At 45.0% G+C, this 16976-nt stretch overlaps 1 protein-coding gene across 4 annotated transcripts in view; it reads left to right on the forward strand.

Annotated features, from left to right (window-relative positions):
- LOC112228036 (zinc finger protein 438) overlaps positions 1-15280 on the forward strand; it is a 100007-nt gene extending 84727 nt beyond the window's left edge. For all 4 annotated transcript variants that reach the window (XM_024393162.2, XM_024393161.2, XM_024393163.2 and 1 more), the window contains 2 exons: positions 11487-13346; positions 13542-15280. In XM_024393162.2, coding sequence (XP_024248930.1) covers positions 11527-13346; positions 13542-14145 — 2424 coding nt within the window. In that variant the 5' untranslated portion in view covers positions 11487-11526 and the 3' untranslated portion in view covers positions 14146-15280. The remainder of the gene's footprint in view (positions 1-11486; positions 13347-13541) is intronic.
- The last annotated feature ends 1696 nt before the right edge of the window (positions 15281-16976 follow it).

Genomic DNA, 16976 nt, shown 5'->3' on the forward strand with positions numbered 1-16976 from the left:
TGTAATACAATTTTAGGTATTTTTTTAACGTAAATAATCGATAAAATTGAAGACTGGATGATCTGTGTTCAATACAGGAAGAAAACAAACTGAAGCATGCTTTCTGGTCATGCGCCTCTTACAGTACACTTCAAGTGACCCTCGTTCAAGATGGCCGTACTTCTTCATTACACAAAGGATAACCTCAACCAATTTCTAAAGACTGTTGACATTCAGTGGAAGCGATAGGAGCTGCAAGAAGGTCCCTTAAATCTGGATTCCCAATGAAAACTCATTGAAAAGAGTGACTTCAAAAAACAAACAATCTGAATGGTTTGTCCTCGGGGTTTCGCCTGCTAAATAAGTTCCGTTATACTCACATACATGATTGAAACAGTTTTAGAAACTTCAGTGTTTCCTATCCAAATATACTAATAATATGCATATCTCATCTTCTAGGGATGAGTAGCAGGCAGTTGAATTTGGGCATGCTTTTCATCCAAAATTCCGAATGCTGCCTCCTATCCTAGAGAAGTTAACGAGTGCACTCGTAAATTCATTGCATTGTCATATTGTCTGTTTATAAATTGAGTGTTTCACTCAGAGTGCACACTGGATGCTTGAACTGAAGAGTAGGGTTGATTTGAGCGATCTGGACCTTACAACGGCAGTCAAGAATCCAAGCTAATGTTGGCTAGCTTGATAGCTACTTCCAGACACAAATGAGACCACTATGATACTTTTACTCGCCCTAGCAGAGCTGGTTAGTCAGTTTCCAGTTTCCATGTTATCCAGAGCATTGGTGACTAGAACTGTGCTGCTGGCAACAATTTTATTACGCTTTTTTTTTGCTGACATTTACTGCCAGTGTTGAGCACTCGTAAATTGCTCTGAAATCGGAGTAGATTTTATTTTACCTTTTATTTAACTAGGAAAGTCAGTTAAATAACAAAATAACAAATTCTTATTTACAATGGCAGCCTAGGAACGGTGGATTAAACTGACTTGTTCAGGGGCAGAACGACAGATTTTTATCTTGTCAGCTCAGGGATTCGATCCACCAACCTTTCGGTTACTGGCCCAACGCTCTAACCACTAGGCTACCTGCTGCCCTAGATGGCCATAGCGAATTTACGAAAGCACCGGAATGTCCAGCTAAGCTAAGAATGACAGGAATAAAATCAAGTTCAATAAACATTGGGTAGTTAGACATCAAACTTGCCAGTATATTAACTATAGGGTAAGTAGCCAACTAATGTTGTTAGCTAGCTAACGACATACCGGTACATACTGCTGTAATGATACACTGTGGTTCGTAAGGACAGCATAGCTAACAAATTGTCAGTCAGTATAACGTGTAAGGTTAAGGTTCCGTAATTTGATTTGGTAACTTATTTGGAAAGTCATTACTTTATTACATTGCTCAATATTTTCTTAACATTTGATAATTAGCTAAATCAATGAATTTGTATCCGCTCACGTTGTACTTCGACTGCATATTTTCTGTCATTTCCTTCAAATCTGGAAACTATGAAGCCATGCCCATTTCCTGAAGAATTGCATTATGGGCCCTAAAGTACGGATATAGTGTCCACTGCATGTATACTTCATATTTTGGCGAATTTAGTAGGACATCCGGGAACTTTTGGCATACTAACTATATCCATTCTATGACCAATAAGCATACTATATACTCAATTCACATCACAAATAGTGTGGTTAGTATTGCTAGTTAAAGCTTGCTGTTAGCTAGCCAGCTGAAGTTCGATGGCTGGCTTGCTAGCTAACATTGAACCTATTTGGTTTACTTTAGCTAGCTATGACAATTGGTTTGAATAGCTAGTAACATTACTTTATGGATTGGGATTATATTTCATTTTTTAGCTAGTTAACGTCACATGTCTAAACAAAAGACCCCAAGTTAAAGCTTGCTGTTAGCTAGCTAACATTAGCCGAGGTTAGATGGCTGGCTTGCTAGCTAACATTAACTTATGTGTATGAAGTGTGTGTAACATTAGTGATGTTTTCTCAGAATGCCAATTCGCATTGCTAGTTATAGCCTATCATAATGTTAGCTAGCTAACATTGAACCTATTTGGTTAACAATCGCTTTGTATTACTAGTTAAAGCTTGGTGTTAGCTAGTCAGCTGATGTTCGATGGCTGGCTGGCTAGCTAGCTAGCTAACATTACATGTATGAACTGTGTGTAGTGATCTCAGAATGCCATTTCGTATCTATTGTATAATAATGCTAAAGTATTTCTGGAATTTGTCTTTCAGCATCAGTAGAACACGCCTGACTCTCCTCCACCAGTCATACAAGGAGAATGGTCTAATGCAGTGTATGATATACCATTTTGTAGCTCTGAGCCTCTACTTTTATCCAATGTAAAAAATATAAAATGTTGCTACATAAGACTGATTTGAGCCGGGCAGTCACATTTTACTGCGGTCATGACTGTCGGTGTGGCAGTAATATGGTCACCGCAACAGCCCGAGTCATAATTACTATGTAACTCTATGGAAGGGGGTGACAACCATGAGCCGCCTCGGTTTTGTATTGAAAATAGCTGTCTTACGAATACACCATGGTGCTACCCTGCTGTTGAGGTCACTGTAGACCTTTAATTGCAAGACCATGTGTGTTAATCAGTTATTTTGTGACGCAAATATATTTAGTATAGTTTTCTCTAAAAAGGATTACTTTTTTAATGTTTCAACATAAAAATGAAAATAAATGAAATTCACTGAGTAGGATGGTCCTCCCCTTCCTCCTCTGAAGAGCCTCCACTGTTGCCTCCCCTCACCACCTGGGGGCAGCCCATCAGGAAGTCCAGGATCCAGTTGCAGAGGGAGGTGTTCAGGCTCCTGAGCTTAGTGATGAGCTTTGAGGGCACTATGGTATTGAACGCTGAGCTTTAGTCAATGAACAACATTTTGACATGGGTGTTCCTCTTATCCATGTGGGAGAGGGCAGTGTGGAGTGCAATAGAGTGCTTCATCTGTGGATCTGTTGGCGCAGTATGCGAATTGGAGTGGGTCCCGGGTGTCTGGGATGATGATTGTTGATGTGCGGCATGACCAACCTTTCAAAGCATTTCATGGCTACAGATGTGAGTCCTACTGGTCGATTGTCATTTAGACAGGCTACCTTGGTGTTCTTGGGCACAGGGACTATGGTGGTCTGCTTGAAACATGTTGATATTAGACACAGGGTCAGGAAGAGAAAATGTAAGTGAAGGCACTTGCCAGCTGGTTAGCACAAGCTCTGACTAAGTGTCATTGTAATGTATCTGGCCCCGCAGCCTTGTGAATGTTCACCTGTTTAAAGATCTTACATCAGCTGCAAAGATTGAGATCACACAGTCGTCCAGAACTGCTGTTGCTCTCATGCATGGCTCAATGTTGCTTGCCTTCGAAGCGAGCATAGAAGGCATTTAGTTTGTCTGGTCAGCTCGCGGCTGGGTTTAGCTTTGTAATCCGTGATAGTTTGCAAGCCCTGACACATCCGACGTAGTAGGATTCCTAGTCCTGTACTGGCGCTTTTACTGTGATGACTCATTGGATGTTGTAGCAGGATTTCTTATTAGCTTGTCGGATGTCGAAGTGGGATTTCTTAAGTGTCCGGATTAGTGTCCCGCTCCATGAAAGCTAAAGACTTTAGCTCAGTGAGGCTGTTGCCTGTAATCCATGGTGGTCACTGTGGGAGACGACGAGCTATCAAACAGGTCGGGATGACGTCGTCGATTCACTTACTAATGAAGCCGGTGACTGATGTGGTAAACTCCTCAATGTCTGTGCTGGCAAAACAGTCCTGTAGCTTAGCATCCGTGTCATGGGACCATTTACGTATTGAGTGCGTCACTGGTACTTCCTGTTTGAGTTTTTGTATGTAAGGAGGATAGTGTTATGGTCAGGTGTTATGCAGCTCTCTGTGTTTTGATAATGAACTGGCATGTGCTGTCTGATCAGTTTTATGCCAAAGTGTATGAAGAAATAATATAAAAAGCCTATTGCTGTAATTTGTTGGACACAATGATGCTGAACTGTAGATGATGCCCGATACCTAGTGTACACTCATATTCAGTACCATACAGATCGTAGTATAATTCAAGGCTGTGGTACCACACACACTCAGAGACTGTGGACCTGGTTAGCTTGAGGAGAGTACCTTGATTATGGGGGGTGGCTGAGAACATGCCCGCTGGACATGGCTGTCTGAAGGCTTGCCCCCGCATCCTGCACTCATCTAGTAGAGATCCAGACCTTTAATCTGGGCTAAGACCTTGGGGAGGTTGGCCTGGCCTCCACTGGGCTGACTGCTGCTGTGCTCGCCCTTCCCACTCACCCCTCCCCCCGGCACTCCATTCCAGGCCCCCCTCCATCCTCCACCTCCAGCCGTGTCAAATTTGTCTCCACTTTTGTGGATTGGGGTGATCAGACCTTGGTTCCAAATATTGGGGGAAATGCCAGAGCTGAGGATGATGTTAAAACGTTTAAGTATAGCCAATTTGGAATTTGTGGTCTGTATATTTTATCATTTCATTTAGTGGTACCATCAACCCCTCCTGTAGTTCATTCAATGTAATTGGAGAATCCAGTGGGTTGTGGTAATCTTTAATAGTTGATTCTAAGATTTGTATTTGATCATTTATATGTTTATGCTGTTTGTTCTTTGTTATAGAGCCAAACGATGAAATGGCGCTGACAGAGAGGGCTGCCGTACTTCTAGCTCTTAGGAAACTTTGCAGTATTTCGTTTTTTTATAAGCATTTTGCTATACCCGCAATAACATCTGCTAAACCTGTATGTGACAAATAAGATTTATTTGTAAAAGATCGGCGAAGTGGTTTATGCATCTCTGGTTTGGATAGATAATTCTTCATGTTTGTTTCGAGTTTTCCAATTTTATGGATTCTATGGATTCTTCAATTACATTGAGCTGATTTCTGACGTGCTGTTCCTTTTTTTCCCCCGTAGTTTATTTCAGTATTGCTTTAGTGATTCATATGTTTTTGGTTGGATAGATTTCTCAATTTCTTTCTTAGGTTTTTGCATTTTTCATCAAACCAATTGTCATTGTTTGTAATTTTCTTAGATTTGATATGGAAACTCAGAGGTCAAATACACTGTTTAGGTTTTCTACTGCCAAGTTTACACCTTCACTATTACAGTGAAACCTTTTGTCTAGGCTTTGATGCCTCATGATTGAGCATAGCTATGTTCAAGTAGTGGTGTCAGTGGACTGACTGAATGCTCTAAGAGACTGGGTTGATGTCAGTGATAAAGTAGTCTACAGTACTACTGCCAAGATATTAGCTATAGGTGTACCTACCATAGGAGTCCCCTCGAATCCTACCATTGACTATATACATACCCAGCGTCCGACAGAGCTGCAGGAGTTGTGACCTGTTTTTGTTGGTTGTGTTGTCGTAGTTGTGTCTTGGGGGGCATATGGAGGAGGGAATGCTGTCACCTCCAGGTAGGTGTTTGTCCCCCTGTGTGCTGAGGGTGACGGGTTCTTGTTCAGTTCTGGTATTTAGGTCACCACAGACTAGTACATGTCCCTGAGCCTGGAAATTGTTGATCTCCCCCTCTAGGATGGAGAAGCTGTTATCGTTAAAGTATGGAGATTCTATTGGGGGGATATAGGTAGCACACATGAGGACATTTTTTTCTGTTGAGATAATTTCCTAATTCATTTCTAGCCAGATGTAAAATGTTCCTGTTTTGACTCATTTAATAGAGTGGGTTAGGTCTGCTCTATGCCAAATTAGCATACCCCCCAGTCTCTTCCCTGTTTTACACCTGGTAGTTTGGTGTATTGGACTGTCAGCTGTCTGTAACCTAGAGGGCAACCAGTGGGTCCGTCTCCTTTATATCATGTTTTTTGTAGGATGACAATGTCTCTATTTCCAATTTCTTGATGAAGTCTGGGTTCCTGCTCTTCAGGCCAAAGGCAGATGACCTCAGACCTTGTATATTCCAGGATGAATTAGTAAAAGCTTTGTGTTCCATAGTGTCTAGTATTGTTTTTGTGTGTTTTAGGCCCGGACCGTCACAGTAGGTGTGAGCAGAGCATCTGATACATACCTCTTAGGTTGCAGGGTGGGGCTTGGGCGGGTGTAAGAGTGGGGATTGGGCCTGTTGCTCTGCTCACGGCCTGGGCATATGTCCTGCTGTCATGTTGAGGTCCTTGCCCCAGGGGCATGGGGTGGGCAGAAGGGGCATAGGTCTGATATGGGGGGGGGTAGCTATATAGGGTCTGTCTCTCTGTCCTGCTGTTTGAAGTTTCTGTTCTAACTCCATGTGAAGCACCGGGTTTCTTGATGGATTTTTAACTATAAAAAAATCTGAGAAGAAAAAGAAGCCTCCTCTCTCTTTATTCCACGGACTGAAACGAGACAAGTACAGCTCTATCTTGGGCTGTATCAGGGTTTGACTATCAATCCCATTACAAAATAATGATTTGTATTTATTGATTGAAATACGTTTGCCCGTCATGCTTATCCTTCTATAGGTTAATTTGCATCCAAAAAAAATCATTAAATTGGAGCGTGTGTATTTTCATGAATCGTTAATTGTATTTATCATCGCATAAGCACAGCGTACAGAGACTTTTTATCACTCTGCTGCTTCAGCTTCTCAGCTCATTTTGAACAGTTTGATTTTCAGGATTAAAGAGCTGCTATTTTTTTAAATTCTCAAATGGTAATTGAGGCATGCCTCCCATTTGCCATTCAAGTGCATGGGCAATGGTAGGCAGGCTATCAGCGCATCACCCACCACTTTGCAATGAGAACTGAAGGCAGTATGCATTTTGAAAACATTGTTTGAAACCTGAATGTTTTACTTCATTGAGGCATGTCTTCCCTTGCTTCAAAGTAGCCTAGGCAAAATCCGACCATAGAAACGTGGAAGCTATTATTTTATAAAGACTTCCTCATATGCCATCCTGTTCTATTGGTTTTCATATCAACTTTCTTTCATTGTCCAGAAGCTGAAGGCACATAGATTCCCTCTTTCTACTTTTCTAAAGATTTTAATCTCTGTTACATGGAACCGCTCTCCTCAAGCGTGCTGTTTAGAGTGGTGCAAATTGCATTTCGGCAAATGTTGAATGTTTTATTAAGATTAATTACCATCTAAATGTGATTTCTGTCATTCTGAGCACCGTGGGTGGATGACCTAATTGGGTATATTGGTCCGGTAAATTAAAATCTTCCCGGTCACGTTATCCGGCACCCAGTTTTCCTGACGGAAAAAGGCCAAACTGATCCTAAGTCAGCACTCTTGCCCTGAGACACTCGGCACATGCTGCCCCTGCTTACCGGCTGTCTTGTAGAAATCGATGAAGATGGAATTCTCACAACTCCATTCATTTCATTCTCCATAATATATTGTACTGTTTTGTGGGACAGAGCCATGACCAGTCTGGAGCCAGACAAAGTAAGGGCCAAAACCTGACCAAAGGCCACAACAGTGGAGAGAGAGGGGCAGTGCATGACCAATGCTCCTAGACCACAACATTGGACTTGATATGACCGTTCGTAACTGGGTTGTCATTACAACCAATTATAGGCCTAAGTTCCCACATGTAAACCAATCAGGGAGACATCAGATCAGCGGTCGGTCAGTGAATTATTTGGGCTACTGGCTGCTCTCTTTGTCTGGCTGTGTCTCAAATGACACCCTTTTCCCTAAATAGTGCACTAATTTTGACCAGGGCTCATAGTGCTCAACATTTGACCAGGGCTCTGGTATAAAAGTAGTGCACTATTTAGGGAAAAGGGTGCCATTTGGAACATCGCCTATGTCTGTCTGGCTGCAGCATGACCCCTTGACCGCTGGATTGTATCCATCCGATCAATCCGGCCTCTTCAGCACATTCCATTCCACACGGATAGATATGTCCGTGAACTGTCCCACTGGTCCGGCCAAAGCAATGCCCTAGCCCTACCGTAACCCTGGTGACCTGACTGTTAACGTAAACACCAGACCTCACCTTTCACCTCTTGGCCTTCTGGCTGACGCTGGGAAGGCCTGGCTCGGACGGCACAGCCATAGTTTACTGGTCTCGCTCTCTTTCTGACTCCCTCCCCCCTCTACTGCCAGAGAAACCCGTCGTCTGTCCTCAACCCATCCCTGACCCCTGAACCATTGTAGATTAGAGTGGCTGGCGGTTTGAAGCCTGCACCAGATTAAGTGTCTTTGTTTCTTTGAGGCTTGGGTAAAGACGTCTCTACTAGAAAAGACAGAGAATATGATGTACATGTAGAAAGCTCATTAAATACAACACTAGTATATTGAGGTTAATTGAAACCGTATAGACACATATTATCACATATAAAGAAATTGATTTCTGCCATATTTGTTTTACGTTTAGAGCCACACTGCTCATACTTATGTCATATGACGCTAGCCTGCCCTGTATTAATGTTGCTCTCCTCCTTGTCTGTGTGCTCAGCCAATCAAAATGCTCTCTCCAGGTTGGGAGGAGCAGTCAGAAATCGTCCTATCCCCTCCTCCTCTCACCCGTTCTCCTCTCTCATCATGCTCTCTCGCTCCAGTTAACCCTACTAGTTTGCTACTGGGCCAACCCTGTGTGTCTCTGCTGCTGCTCCCTGCTGTACTTATATCATGATCATCAGTCGCAGGTGTGTTGGGGAGGCCGGCCCTAATACGCTACTATACCACCACCCACAATGCAAAATACACCACCCCCTTATACACCACTGTACTACTACCCCCTTGGCCTACCATACACTGGGAGAAAGGACAATGGGTTACAGGGGTTTACTACACATTCACTACCTTTCTCTTTGTCAATCTCTTCCTATCTTTTCATTTATTTTGTTCTTGCTTGCTCTCTTTATTTCATCTGCTGTGGAGCTATAATGTGATTGACACTGGGGCCTCAACTGCGAGGCCCCTCGCCCCAGAGCAGGTCAACATGTGGCTAAAGGGGGCAGGAGTGAGGGAGGGATGTTGGCATCATCATTATGCAGATAGGAACGCACATTGAGAGGAGAATCCCTAAACAGAGAGGGAAGCAGCAGGAGGAGGAGGGGCCTGAAGAACGGCAGAGGAGGAGAAGGAACGAGGGAGATACATGATGGACAGAGGAGGGAGAGGGGTAGGGGGAGGCTGCTATTTTTTGAAGCTGCGAGGAGCAGGGTGCAAAGCAACAAATAGAAGGCAGAGGAGAGAGATGGCAGTTCTAGGATTTTGTTCTTGATCTGGAATTTGTGGTTTAAATACACTGACTAGATGACAGGATGCAGCTAGCCTGAGGCTATAGTCTTCAACACCACTCCAGTCCTTCTCTCTGTCTCCTTCCCCACCACTGTACTTCCTGATAACCTGGGAGGTTATCTGGTGTGTTTTACTGGAGCAGCACACCACCTCTGGAGTCTCAAATGGCTACTTTTGACCAGGGTCTATAGGGCTCTGGTCAAAAGTAGTGCACTATATAAGGAATAGGGGGCCGTTTGGGACACACTCTAGGAGCATAGGTGCAGCTACTCCTCCTCAGTTATAACACACCAGCTGCAGTGCTACACTGCTATCAATTCTCATCAGATCAGGCCACTGGACACTTAGTGTCTACTCATTTTTCTCACTCTCTTTTGTTTTTTTTCTCTCATCATTCTGTCTTTGTTCTCACCCAGTCTTTCCCGTGAGAAGTCATCAGTCTGACTTAAGCCGACAGCAACCCCATACGCCGGCCTAACGCTGCCTGTGGTTGGTTGCTTGGCTTCAGCGCGGCTGCATAATACGCTTCCTCCCTTTCTTCTCTCCCTTTCCCTCTTGGGGTTCAACTGTAAACTCTGAGTTGATGGGAGGAACCTCCTGGGTAGCCTGTCAGTGCCAAACATATACCCACACACACACACACGCACACCATCCATGCCCCCTTTAAGTCTTGGGAGCATTCTAGATATCCTACTGCTGTACTCTCCTCTGTTGACTAAATGACCAAACTCACAGTTGAATTGGAATTGGAACTGTCCAAACAGAGAGGGAATTATTTCCAGTTGTATGGAGTTAATTTATACAGTGTCTACACAGCATCTTATCTGCTCTCACACTGAAATACTTCCAGGTTTTGAACAATGTGGGTTTATATCCTTATATTTTTTAAATGAATGCAAGCATTGGTTCAGCCTAAGTCCTTTGAAAGTTGTTAGATTGGATAGGTGTAGCGATGTGCGAGTAGCTACCTATGTACATTTAGATCCTGGTGTTTTCTTCTGAATCTGACAGGTATCATGCACACAACTTGGACACAGGCCCACAATAAGGCTGGTATTGGTATTGAAAGTCGGATTTAAAAAAAAAATGTAAATATTCAAATCCTGTCAAAATCATCTGTTTACAATCACGTTCATTTGAAAAATTCTGCTGTAATCTTTATTTTCGAACACATGTATGTGGATATTTGCTTAGAATTTATTTTAAGCTTCAGTATAGGCCTACACATGCCTACTAGAGTTGATCAAGTAGCTCAGATGAAGTTTATGACCATTCTACACCTTTTATAAAGTAGTCAATCATTTACCCAGACTCCTCCTTACTCAACCCTTCCTAGGCTTTTCGATGTTTGACATCCCAAATTACTGTAAACTGCTGACTTTAAAGCCTAATCCCTGGTGTTGTACTGTGAAATATCATTTGTCGATATGGGGCATTAGGATTTCAGAATGTGGGGCTTTGTGAGTAAGGCTGTTTTAGCCCCACAGCTAGGCTTTACTACTGCTGGTCTAGAGAGAATGGGCAGTGATTTAACAGAGGTAATACACACACACACACAGAGGTAACCCCTCTTGATGTGGTGGTAAAGCCCCTGTCTGTCCTGCCCTTGGGCAGCTTTCACACTCTGACTGATCCTTCCACAGGGGGTACGAGGGAGGAGGGGGGTACAGGGAGCACCCCGCCGAGCCACAGCGGTAACTAGGATGCACGATGGGCTCAAATCAAAGGGGGCACTTTGTCTGTGCCTGGGGGTAGTGTGCGTGTGGGGGGGATGTTTGTGTGTGCAGGAAGAACCACAGGATAGTAGTCTTCTTGTGGAAGCTTTAGAAATGTTCATGTCAGTGACGGCCTCGGTCTGTCTTTCATCTCAGGATGTATCCCAAATGGGCCCTGGTCAAATGTAGTGCACCCGTATAGGGATTAGGGTGCCATTTCGGATGCTACCTGTGTCTCACATCTCAGACTGTTAACCACTTTGTAACGACACCATTAAGAACACTAAGGTTAACCCTCCTGCTAAGAACATAATAGTTGGGGTCTGGGACCAAAAATATGCCAGGATATTACATTGGTATCTCGATCAGTATTGTTTTGTATTGACAAACAAATGTAAACCTCAATGCCAGATGATGGCATGCAATCAGAAGGGTCTGTGGCCAAAACTTTCTACAATGTTTTGTTGGAATACTTCTTTAACTGCCCTTGTTGTTGGGAATAGCTCTCAAACTTCACTGTTGTTGTTCTGTTGACAGACTAAGACAGGTCTGGGTCTAGACCTCCATGCCAGGCTAGATGATGAAGAGCCTCCAGTTCAGAAGCATCGCCCCCAAGGCCCCAGCAGCGGTAGTTCCCTCCCCGACCGCTGTCCTGTCTTGCCAGCACCCCTCTGCCCTCCCAGAGGCAGCCTCTACAGCCGTCAGCCCTAAATCCATCCTGGTCCCGGCCCAGAACTATGCCCTGATGCAGGTGGCAGGACAGGAGGGCACCTTCTCTCTAGTGGCCCTGCCGCCCTCCGTATCCCCTCAATCTCCACAGCAACAACAGCCGCAGCAACAGACAATCCAGAAGAACCTGAAGCTGCCCATCCCCAGATACCAGCCAATGAGGGCCAAGAGCACCCCGGAGAAGGTCAAATTAGCCACACCCACTGCCGTGACAACCCGGCCACAAAGGTCAATAGCGGCGGTAAAAAAGAAGTTGTCATCGCTGGAACCCAAGGAGGAGCCATCAAAACAGGTCATACTGATCGACTCCACAGCCTCCTCTGAGATCTCAGCCCTCACAGCCCTGCTCCCGGACAACGCTGTGCTCTACTCTGGATCTCCACTGGAGCAAGTAGCAGTGGTGGACACCACCATCAACCACATGTCTACTCCTGCCCCCGGCCCGGGCCCCGTCACCAGCATGCTGCAGAACCTCCAATACCCATCTGGTGGCTTTACTAAAAGCTCCCCAGTCAAACTGCCACAGGAAGAGAGCAACATTAAGGTTGGCATTAGGCCATGCCAACCCAAGCCTGTAGCCCAACAGCCCCATCCACAGCCAGCTAGTAGCAGCATCACTGTCCTCTCTCCAGCCATCTTCAGCAAAGCTGTCCAGATTATACCCTCCCCACCCAAAGGCAAGTTGCCCATCCTGCCCTACTCGAACATAAAAAGCACCCTCATACCAGCCACCAAACTCAACCTCAACGCCATGTCCCCCAAGAAGGCTTCCCCCAGCCAGCCTGGCTTGCCCGGCCTTACCCCGTATCCCTCTGATCCCCAGTCCAAGACCCCAGAGACTGCAGAGGCCCTCTGTCAGAACCACATGCCAAACTCCCTGCTGCAGAGCCAGCCTCAGGCCAAGACCACTGGCACCCTGTCGCTGCTGGGAACGCTTCAGATGCAGAAACCACCGGGCAAGAAGAGGGGGAGGAAGAGGAAGACAATGGAGGATATTCTGGCCTTTGAGGCAAGGAAGAAGAGATCCTTGTCGTTCTTTCGGAGGAGGGTTCCAGATAAGCCTTCTCCTTCGGCTGTCATCTCGCAGCAGAGGGAGGTGGACATCTCTAAGAAGTACCGCAGCATCAGACCCAAGCCTCACCACATGCTGCTGATGGAGACCGTTCCCCAGCTGGTCAGCCTGCCCTCCCTCACCTCCTCTGACAGCCTGGAACCAGAGCTCCTCGTACAGCACCAACTCTCTGCCAAGGTCCTGGAGCCTGGTCCTCGCCAGCCCCAGTCAGCCTCGACCACGCTTCACCTGAGAGGGGGTAGTTCCTCTCAAAGGGTCTACCTGGGTAGTAGCCGGCCCCTCCACCACTGCCCCACCTGCAGCCGCTGCTTCCAGTTCAAACACCACTTGCAGAGCCATATGAACAGCCACACCAACAGTAGGCCTTACGTCTGTCCAGTGTGTCGTAAGGCCTATGCCCATTCCGGTTCGCTCAGCACTCACATGAAGCTGCACCACTCAGAGGGCCGACCACGCCGGACACTTCGCTGTGAGTTCTGTGAGAAGGCTTTTGGCTACGTGGGCGTGTACTTCAGCCATCTGAGGGAGGTGCATAAGGTTATCCTGACTGTGGAGCCATCCATCAGCCAACATGAAGACGACGTGCCTGTGGAGGGGTGACTACCTACATTTTCAGAATTATAAATAGTACTTACATGCTGATATACTTGTCTCATCAATAGGACTCTTGACTTTTGGTCACTGTGAGTTTGATACATTTCTTAGAATATTGTTAGCTTCTCGCCAATTTTCATAAAACAACAGAGTTCTTCCTTCCATCATGTCTGTCTCCATCTTGTATGTGTCTCCAGGGCGATGTCTCCAGACCAGGGGGACGAGCAGGGCCAGGAGGAGCGCGAGGACCCGGTGGAGCTCCAGATCAAGTGTGGTCGCTGTCAGGCCATCACCCCCACCTTCGCCGACATGAAGCTGCACCTGCTCTACGTGCATGGGGAGGAGGTGCAGGTGCACCTGCGGGACGGGGCTGGCGGGCTGGGAGGGGCACTCCAAGGGGGCCGGGAGGCCGAGGACGAGCTGGTGAAACACGCCGCGCACTACTGGCGCCAGCTCAATGAGAAGAGGAACCTAGTCCGCTGTGGGAGCTGTGACGAAGAGTTCTTCTCCTTCTCCAAGCTGAAGCGTCATATCCTCTCCCACCACCAGGGGGGGACAGAGGACGATGGGAATGGAGAGGGGGAGCCGACCGGCCGCTCAGCCCGGGGAGGGAGAGGGGTCCTCGGGCAGGGCTCAGTGTTTAACTGTGTGCTGTGCAGCCAGGTCCTGGACAGTAAGGAGGAGGTGATGGAGCACTGGGCGGTCCACCACCACTGTGAGGAGACCCAGGTACTCTGGGAGGCCCTCAGCTCCTACTCAGGGGACAGGGAGATGGACTTGCCCTCTCACAACCCACATTAACATGGCACTGGACACGTTTCAGGTTGTTTCCATTGCAGTCAGGTTGCACATCTCAGATTGACTTTACTGATTCTTTTTAGCTTCTAATGAAGCGACGGTTCCAAACAGTGCATCAGAAGATTGCTATACCATATCAACATGGTTTCCGATGTTAAACATCTCCAGGCATTGTGAGAGCTAATAATCGGGGCAGCCTGACTGCAATAAAGACAACCTGGAACGCACCGCACTCACTGTCTGTGTCTGTCTGAGCCCATCCTGCACAGTGGGCTGCTCTCAAACACAAGCAGTTATTCCATTTCTACACTATCGAGCTGACCCCAAACATACAGTAGGGACATTTTATTTTCAAATGGTCCTTTGCCTAACTTCCTAACCAGGCCAGTGCAGTACAGTGCAGCTCAGTTCAGCTCAGTAGTGTGTAAATGGTATTAGGCCGTCAGTTATAGCACAGGTTAGTTTGTTTGAGAATCCTCCTGATAGATTAGTAATTATTATATGGTATTTTATGGACTGCACTGTTTTTTGTTAGTTTTGAGTTGTGTGTTTTAATAAAATGGAAAGGATAGGTTTTTTTTTGTATTGTGTGTTTTATTTTATTTTTTAAAATTTAGATACATTATTCGCCACAGACACAGTGAAACTGTTTGTTAAATGACGTGAGTAATTTGAAAGTACTTTTTGGTTGAAAACTAATTATAGACCTTGTGTCAAACTCATTCAATGTTGGGCCTTGTGTCTGTAGGTTTTAGTTTTTTCCTTCAATTAAGCCCTAATTAGTGACTTTAATTAATCAAGTACACGGGAGGAGCGAAAACCCGCAGCCACTCTGCCCTCAGTGAAATGAGTACGGTAAATGGTATATGAGTACGGTACATGGTATATGTCTAGCTATTTTGACCTAGAGGAAAACCTTCTCAGTACACCAGCACCTGACTGAAACATCTGAGGCCTTCTGAAAATAGATTGAGAACCTTATTTCTGGCTAATAATCAATAAAGGACTCATAAACAGATGATTTATTATATATATTTGTTTGGGTACTCTGTGATAATGGAAAGGGTGATTGATTGACTACTGACAAAACTAGCTCAATTTGTTACTATTACATTAAAGACTTTACATAAATGTTGAACTAATGCTGCCAACTATTATTCAGTATAAACCTGTGGAATTGGTGCACTTGAGGTCTGTGTACAACAAAATACAACTGTCGGTATGTCTTCAAAAATATAACTTTTTATAGTGCCTTCAGAAAGTATTCATATCCCTTGACTTATTACACATTTTGTTGTTTCAGCCTGAATTCAAAATGGATTAAATATATGTTTGGAGAGCTCCTCGTCTTCATGGTGCCGCTTGCTTGGTGGTTCCCCTTGCTTAGTGGTGTTATTAACTCTGGGCCTTTCAGAACAGGTGTGTATATATATTGAGATCATGTGACAGCTCATATGACACTTAGATTGCACACAGGTGGACTTTATTTAACTAATTGTGACTTCTGAGGGTAATTGGTTGCACCAGATCTTATTTAGGGGGTGAGTACATACAGTTGAAGTCAGAAGTGTACATACATCTTAGCCAAATACATTTAAACTCTGTTTTTCACAATTCCTGACATTTAATCCTAGTAAAAATTCCCTGTCGTAGGTCAGTTAGGATCACCACTTTATTTTAAGAATGTGAAATGTCAGAATAATAGTAAAGTGATTTATTTCAGCTTTTATTTCTTTCATCACTTTCCCAGTGGGTCAGAAGTTTCCATACACTCAATTAGTATTTGGTAGCATTGCCTTTTAATTGTTGAACTTGGTTCAAAGGTTCCACAACCTTCCCACAATAAGTTGGGTGTTGGGCCCATTCCTCCTGACAGAGCTGGTGTAACTGAGTCAGGTTTGTAGGCCTCCTTGCTCACACACGCTTTTTCAGTTCTGCCCTCAAAATGTATATGGAATTGAGGTCAGTGCTTTGATGGCCACTCCAATACCTTGACTTTGTTGTCCTTAAGCCAAAATGCCACAACTTTGGAAGTATGCTTGGGGTCATTGTCCGTTTGGAAGACCCATTTGCAACCAAGCTTTAACTTCCTGACTGCTGTCTTGAGATGTTGCTTCAATATATCCACATAATTTTCCTGTCTCATGATGCCATCTCTTTTGTGAAGGGCACCAGACCCTCCTGCATCAAAGCACCCCCACAACATGATGCTGCCACCCCCGTGCTTCACGGTTGGGATGGTGTTCTTCGGCTTGCCAAGCCTCCCCCTTTTTCCTCCAAACATAACAATTCTCCAAAAAGTACGATCTTTGTCCCCATGTGCAGTTGCAAACCGTAGTAAGTCTTTTTTATGGCGGTTTTGGAGCAGTGGCTTCTTCCTTGCTGAGCGGTCTTTCAGGTTATGTCGATATAGGACTCGTTTTACTGTGGATATAGATACTTTTGTACCTGTTTCCTCCAACATCTTCACAAGGACCCTTGCTTTTGTTCTAGGATTGATTTGCACTTTTCGCACCAAAGTATATTCATCTCTAGGAGACGGAATGCGTCTCCTTCCTGAGCGTTATGACGGCTGCATGGTCCCATGGTGTTTATACTTGCGTACCATTGTTTGTACAGATGAACCTTGTACCTCCAGGTGTTTGAAAATTGCTCGCAAGGTTGAACCAGACTTGCGGTCTACAATTTTGCCTGATTTCTTTTGATTTTCTCATGATGTCAAGCAAAGAGACACTGAGTTTGAAGGTAAGCCTTGAAATACATCCACAGGTACACCTCCAATTGACTCAATGATGTCAATTAGCCTATTGGAAGCTTCTAAAGCCATGACATAA

The sequence above is a fragment of the Oncorhynchus tshawytscha genome, linkage group LG29 (genome assembly GCF_018296145.1).
Source record: "Oncorhynchus tshawytscha isolate Ot180627B linkage group LG29, Otsh_v2.0, whole genome shotgun sequence".
NCBI lineage: Eukaryota > Metazoa > Chordata > Actinopteri > Salmoniformes > Salmonidae > Oncorhynchus > Oncorhynchus tshawytscha.